Raw genomic sequence first — 7,311 nt, 5'->3', positions numbered from 1 at the left:
TGACAGCACTTTTTTATCCCATGTATTTGTTCTTGGACGCCCTTTCGATTCTCGCCATTTACTAAATTGCGCCACAAACGAGCTACGACTAATCAAATGGCGACTCCAATCGAATCGGCTTGACATATAGCAGTGAGGAAAGAGATGCGGGCATAAAGTTGCTGTTCTGTTGATCTGATTCCATTTCGCGAGGCGCCATATTCCACGCACCTTCGAGAGTAGTAGCATTGGACGGGAAAATGCCAACAAATATTTATTTAAAATAGATTCTTATATACAATTACTATGAACCCAAAATCACATTTTCAGACCATTTGTAGGTAAAATATATGAGCCAGTTCCTCTGATCCGGCTTCTACGTTGAATCAATGTGTACATTATGTGTATATTCACAATACTTGGCATTTTTTTTAATGTCTCCCATGGCACTTGAGCTCATTTTGATTTTTAAAAAAAACATGTTGTTCCTTTGAAGTCGAGATGATGCTATATCTCACTATCTTTGACTTCGTTCACCAATTTCTCCTTAGCATCGTACGCTTGAATGTTGGCCATGGTAGTATGACCAATATTATTCAGCGCTTCTTTTGTAAAAAAAGCCTGATGACCCGTAATGACAACGTTGGGAAAGGTGAAAAGACGAGCAAGGGTCTCATCGGCAATGATCGTATCCGAATGGTCCGAGTATAAGAACTCGCTCTCCCCTTCGACCACATCAAGCCCAACAGACGAAAACTTGCCGCTCTTCAGGCCATTTACAAGGGCTTTGGTGTTTATTAGCCCACCACGACTAGTATTAATAAGCATGACGCCCTGTTTCATCTTGGCAATCACGTCAGCGTTAATCGTGTGTTTCGTTGACGGATTCAGCGGACAGTGTAGCGAGATGATGTCCGACTGCGACCAGATCTCATCTTTACTAACATACTCCACGCCATAACTTACAGCCTCCGGGTTTTGCTTAACGTCGTAAGCAAGCACTTTGCATCCAAAACCCTTTGCAATGCGAGCAAAAAGAGCGCCGATTTTTCCTGTACCAACAATACCCACAGTCTTGCCATGCAGATCAAAACCCAATAGGCCATTGAGACGAAAGTCTTGTTCACGAGTTCGATTATACGAACGATGAATCTTACGATTAAGCGTTAAGAGAAGAGCAGCAGCATGTTCAGCGACCGCATATGGCGAGTACGCAGGTACACGGATGACCGGCATATTAAGCTCTTTCGCAACCTTTAAGTCAACCTTGTCGAAACCCGTGCAACGCAAAAAAATTACTTTTGTTCCACCCGCAGCAAGAGTGCGCAAAGCAGCTTCATCGGCAGCGTCGTTCACAAAGAGGCACACACCTTCGCATCCGTCGGCCAACTTGACCGAGTTGGCATTTAGACGCGTGGAGAAAAACTTGAGCTCGTGCGTAGGAGTGATACCGTCCTCTTTGGCGATGCGCTCCATTGATTCAATGTCATAGCTTTGCGCAGAGAAATAGGCAATCTTCATAGGAGACGACGGCGTTCTGGATCAAATTCAGGAATAATCTTCAAAAGGCGCAACGGCAAAGAAAAAAAGGAAAATCTATGTTTTTACTATATTTTATTTAGTCCGATGTACCGGAATTGACCCCCAAAATATAATTTGTATACTGGTGACTATTTTACGTGACCACATGTTGCCAATGGAGCTGCCCGTGGTGGACCAACTTTTGGAGCGCCAGAGACACCATCCACCTCTTGATGGGTTTCCGATGGCTGCGCGTATTGGCGACTTGCCTTTGTTTCTCGGCGAGGCCGGTGCAGCGCAGGTTAATAGTGCGGCAGAGTTGTCGAATGGTTTACTAAAGTACTATTTGTAAGCACAGGATGCAATTTTTTTAGAGTCCAACACGATTCGAGGTGTCATTGCTTTAGGGACTGGCAACTTGACTGTACAGGTCTTAATCATCTAAAATTTGAAGTTTAAAGCTCGTAATGAATCTGATGAAGGTGCTTTATGCTAGCCGTGCGAAGTACTTTTAATCGACATTCTGGATATGGAGGAGGAATTGTTGCTGTCCCACTTTAAGGATTGCATTGAATTTTTGCAAAAACATTTAATTCGTGTTGGTACACCTACAGCAGTGCTTGTGCATTGCGCGTATGGACAGTCGCGTAGCGCCGCCGTCTGTGTCGCCTTTTTGATGGCTACACAAGGCAAAACTCTGCTGGAAGCATATGACCAAGTGCAGTTGTCACGGCCTTGTATCTCGATCAATCCTGGTTTTTTGAGGCAACTAGAGCTTTTTGAGCGGATGGAATTTGACTCAAATGTAATGGGCAGCACAAGTGCACATGCCGAGTTTCGAACGCTTATGGCAAGGCAGGATCGAATGAAGAAGAGAAAAGCTGCCATAGCCAATATTCCACAGCTCGCACTTCCAGGGACGTCTATGTCCTGCCGCAAGTGTAACTTTGCGCTTTGTACGGCTAGGAATCAGGTACAACGACATTTGCAATTAGTTGTCCCTTTCAGGAAACCAAACTTATTCTTCACAGTTGATGCATAGCCCAGCCAGCGGAGAGCTCTGTAGTGGCATCTTTATCGAACCAATGGAGTGGATGACCAATAGCTCCGAATTCATACAGGATAATGTTGGCAAGCTTTATTGTCCCTCGTGCAAGGCAAAACTTGGCTCGTGGAATTGGATCGGGGTCAAGTACGATATGTTACAAAGGTTTCTTAATTTTTTTTTCCGCCGTACTGAAGCATCTTTGAATTGATGTTGCTTAGATGCAACTGCAAATATTTTGTCAGCCCTGCTTTTCAGCTAGTTCCAAGCAAAACACAAAGTCGCGTGCTGTAGCATATTACAATTCGCAATCGAGCGAATACGGATATGTGCATAGAATAAGTGAGTCGAAAAGTCCGTTGTCGTTCTGCATAATTCTTGTCTCTAAGCTGGCTGTGTTGCCACTTCTGTATATATCAATGGTAATGCTCTTTTCTGATCCCTGCCCGTAGTGCTGCCTTCTACGCGAGCACATCTTTCCTTGTCCTGCTGATACTCATGCATTGGCTTAGATGATGAGCTCGCCCATACTAAGCGAAGAGCTAGTTGAATACAGGCACTTTGCGTTCCAATTGTGATCAATTCGAGGTCGCGTATGGATAGATTTAAGGAAATTTTGTATTCACAATCCTTTTTTCTTAAATTCACAGCAAATTTTAAAAATCACATCTCTTCCTTAACTCCACACCTTTTCTGCATTTAGTTTTTGTTAATGTAAGAAGAGCAAAATTAAAAGCTCTCAACATTTTCCGTTTCAACTCCTAATGTTTTTCCCAGATCTGGAATCCCCTCGTTGGGTACCGTGAAGGTTGTAGAGGATCACGAATTACGTCAGTGATGTGCGTGTCGTGAAAAGGGCAATTTGCATGGACAGTGGTCTTCGAATGATCTGGATTGAGTGATCAGTTTATGAGGGGATTTATACAATTATTTTAGTACTCCCTCCGTTCGGAATTAAACGTGACATTTCTCGGGCCTAAACTTTAAGCCCTTCCAAAATATTACACTTTTGAACAAAATTGTACTTGAAATTGTCAAAATTACTATGAAAAAAATATTTTTAAATTTGTTTTGAAATAATTTAAAAGGGTTCTAGAATTATTTTCAAAGCTATTTTTGACACTTTAAAATATTCTTTTGAACTTTCAAATTGTCATATATATAATTATCGAAGGGAGCCGCTAACCAGCACTCACCTTTGGCTAGCCACCACTCACCCCGTTGATATAGAACCCCTAAGCTAAGTTTCATGGCCTTTGATTGGCTGGAACCATAAAATTATAACGAAAAAAATAATTTGCCCATTTTTTGGCGTCAATTAACTTTAGATAACACTAATATGTATTGCGAGCATATCTTTCTCGATATATCGCGTAACGGATGAGTCTAGCCGTCATCCCTCCTAATGTGAATGCACCTATGTGCATCACATACACAAGGGTTGCTCACAAAATGTGAACCACACCCGATTGCTGGGTCTAATTACTTTAATTTAGTGATTGATCATCCCCTTAAGTACACCAAGTGTACTCTCACTCGAAGGCTCATAGTCAGCCGCCTGACGTCTATCAGGCGACTGTTCCATTCTCCCCGAGTCGGCCATTTCGTCCGACTCGCATTCGTAGTCGACCTCCAAAGAGGGGTCGTTTTCACGTGGTGAATCACCACGTGCACTCGCAACATCTAGTGTTGTGCGAGTGAAAAATACTACGGCAGACGTTCCGTTTGCCGCAAGAGATAACAGTGCGTCACCCGCGGCTGCACGAACGGCAGCCGAAGGCGCAGCACTATCGACACCCCGCATGAGTTTATTCTTCATGCGATGGAATTTAAAATGATGAATGTCATTATAGCATCACATTTATCAGGAATAAAAAGGTTTAAAATACGTAGCAAATCGAGTTGATATTATCTGATACGAACTGTTCTCATTAGTTGAGCAGAGCAGCACCTACGAGGCACGGCAACACGGCGCGAATCCCCAAAGCAATGCCATACTAGCACATGCGCGACAACAGATTGACTCAGCTGCAACTTTAATGACTATTTACGCGCCTCGTTTCAAGTCGATTTAGATCATGAACCTCACACAATTCCTCGTATTTCACTCCGACAACTTCAATGACAACGCGTGTATCCGCTTCTAAACCCACAACCTTCACGACTTCTTTCCAAACTTGCCGTTCATCAACATTGGGTTTAAATGTGGATAGTTTTCGTAGCGAAACGACGAAATACACCTCCACCGTCTGAGACTGATACGATCGTAAGAAGTCAGCATTTTTTTTGTAGGAAGTATGCAGCGAATTTGGGTTTAAATGAGTGTTTGTTCGCACGCGTTACTTGAACAAACCGAACGCGCACACTCAAAACTCCAGTACCGTTGTCTATATTTCCACGTACACCGCGTCGTAACCACCTTGGTTCCATGATAGAGGGGCAAGCCATTGCTTCGACTGATTCACCGGAACGTAAGCATTCGGGTCAAAATATTGTAGTTCTGTCGTCGATATCCATGCATCATGAAGAAATGTATCTCCGTTAACGCCAATTTTAAAACACTCAAATCCCCCATAAAGGAGCTTCGCAAAAAACCACAGCTCGAAGAAATGTCCGTCCATCGAAGGATTGGATGCGAGTAACTTAGAAATTTTTCGAACAAAATCAGGGCCAAGTCTTATTGCAAGCCTTCTTGCTACATAATTGCTCACAAGACCAAAAATTGGGTTTTTGGAATCATGAACCACGAAAATAGTCGGTTTACCATTCCTTCCGAGAAAACGCTACGGTAGCCATTAACATACTTTTCGATGTCATCTGTAGTAACAATAGCATTATCTAACATAATGGCTGCTTCCGTTATACTCAAGTCAAACATATACCGCAGTGTGTTGGGCGAGGTCGCTTGCGCGCCCACCACAACTATCTCACTGCACGCAAGAGAAGCAGGTTTAACCACTTCCTCGCTGTGCTAGGGTGTGTGTCTAAGTAGAGCGTGGCCGCATGACGACGTGCCCGCCTACACCTTTTGTCACCCAAGAACCTGCCGAGCGCTCTAGCAAGAACAGGGCAGCGAGAACCATGGTCACAAAATATGGATTCAGTGACCAACGAGAAGTTATTCCTGCGAATTGCAGCAAATGGCCCAATTCAACCCGCGCAAAGCGCACTCGCCGCATTGACACGCCGCCGTACCCAGTGTCACAATTACAACGTCGACAGCCACTGCTGCTGTCGCGTTAACTGGGCTTACTGATTTATCCTACTTTAACAGTGAAGATGCCGATCCGTCCCTAATTGTCGACTACAATTAGTCGACACCGTTTCATCACCTTATAGTAACCCGATCGGCAGCTGTTGTGATATAGCAAGACAACGCCAAGCTCCACATCAGCTCGTCAGATATCGCGTTCAATGAGGCAACGCAGGCATCCGGTATGGATATTCAATTATCATGTCAGCCACCTAACAGTCCTGACACAAACGAGCTTGATTTGGGCTTCTTCAATGCTACTTAGGCCTTGCAACACCAAAAGGTGATGAACAGCATTGACGAGTTGATAGCGGCTATTCAAGCTGCATTTAAAGAGCTTGACAGGAATAAGTTGGACAAGGTGTTTCTTACACATCAATCTGGCATGAACGAGATTCTCAACCGCGGAGGGGGGAAGAAGTAAAAAAATTCTTATTTATCGAACTATCGCCTAAACAATGAAAATTGTTTGCCCGACCATCTTACCTACGCTGTCGTGATCATTGAGGCGGCGAAGGAAGCGCGGGCCTAAATTTCTATTTCAAAATTATTTTTTAACAAAAATCTTTCATTTAAATGTAAGTCATTAGATTGTCTTTGCTCGTAGGGTTATACAGGTAAATATAGGGATGAAATATTCATTTCGAATGAAGTTTTGTAAGAGATTCTTAATTGGGCTCCCTACAAGTGCCACAAAACCAATGACTAAAATGATCGCTCTTCTCTTGCCCAGGAGCTTATTGTTCTAATAGGGTAGGCGCGGACTGGGATGGGGATCGGTAAGCTTTAGCCAGTGTGGTCAGTACAGTACAATTATCGGACTGTAGACCTGATATATTAATCATGGGGAAACCATGATTAATATATCAGGTCTACAGTCCTTGTCTAGCTCACATGCAATACATTAACATGTACATGTATTATTCTATCTCATGCTTATAAATTTTATTTATAATACTAATGTCTCTATTTAATTTCCTATACTAAAGTTGTCTAATTTGGCTCGACTTTTAATAGCAATGGCACTTAGAACCTTTCGAATCTGCCACGCTTCTTTGCCTACCTCACATGCAATACATTAACATGTACATGTATTATTCTATCTCATACTTATGTATTTCATTTATAATGCTAATGTCTCTATTTAATTTCCCATATTAAAATGGTTAAATTTGGCTCGACTTTAATAGCAGTGGCCCTTAGAATCTTTCGAATCTGCCACGCTTATTTGCCTAGCTCACATGCAATACATTAACATGTACATGTATTCTTCTATCTCATGCCTATTTATTTCATTTATAATATTAATGTCTCTATTTAATATCCCATACTAAAATGGTCAAATTTGGCTCGACATTTAATATGTAGGCGGGCACGTCGTAATGCGGCCACGCTCTACTTAGGCACACACCCTAGCACAACATGGAAGCGGTTAAACTGCTTCTCTTGCGTGCAGTGAGGCAGTTGTGGTGGGCGCGCAAGCGACCTCACCCAACACACTAAGAACTCTGGT

The 7,311-nt window shown here is 42.9% G+C and overlaps 2 protein-coding genes across 2 annotated transcripts; one reads left to right on the top strand and one right to left on the bottom strand.

Moving 5' to 3' along the window:
- Positions 1-486: 486 nt before the first annotated feature.
- Positions 487-1,500, bottom strand: CCR75_005709 (uncharacterized protein; the record flags this gene model as incomplete). Its single annotated transcript, XM_067963785.1, has 1 exon — positions 487-1,500. The coding sequence occupies one exon, from the start codon at positions 1,498-1,500 to the stop codon at positions 487-489; it is 1,014 nt and encodes a 337-aa protein (XP_067822044.1).
- A 166-nt stretch (positions 1,501-1,666) lies between these two features.
- On the top strand, positions 1,667-3,039 carry CCR75_005710 (uncharacterized protein; the record flags this gene model as incomplete). The annotated part of the gene is given in 6 exon segments (XM_067963786.1): positions 1,667-1,801; positions 1,859-1,924; positions 1,962-1,982; positions 1,997-2,473; positions 2,532-2,692; positions 2,767-3,039. 6 exon segments carry the CDS (start codon positions 1,667-1,669, stop codon positions 2,837-2,839), a joined length of 933 nt encoding a protein of 310 aa, XP_067821467.1. The 3' UTR covers positions 2,840-3,039.
- Positions 3,040-7,311: the final 4,272 nt, after the last annotated feature.

The sequence above is a fragment of the Bremia lactucae genome (assembly GCF_004359215.1).
Source record: "Bremia lactucae strain SF5 chromosome Unknown BlacSF5_NotPlaced_18_SHOA01000004.1_1233567bp, whole genome shotgun sequence".
NCBI lineage: Eukaryota > Oomycota > Peronosporomycetes > Peronosporales > Peronosporaceae > Bremia > Bremia lactucae.
The sequence above is the reverse complement of the archived record's forward strand: the minus strand, read 5'-3'. Positions and strand labels throughout refer to the sequence as shown.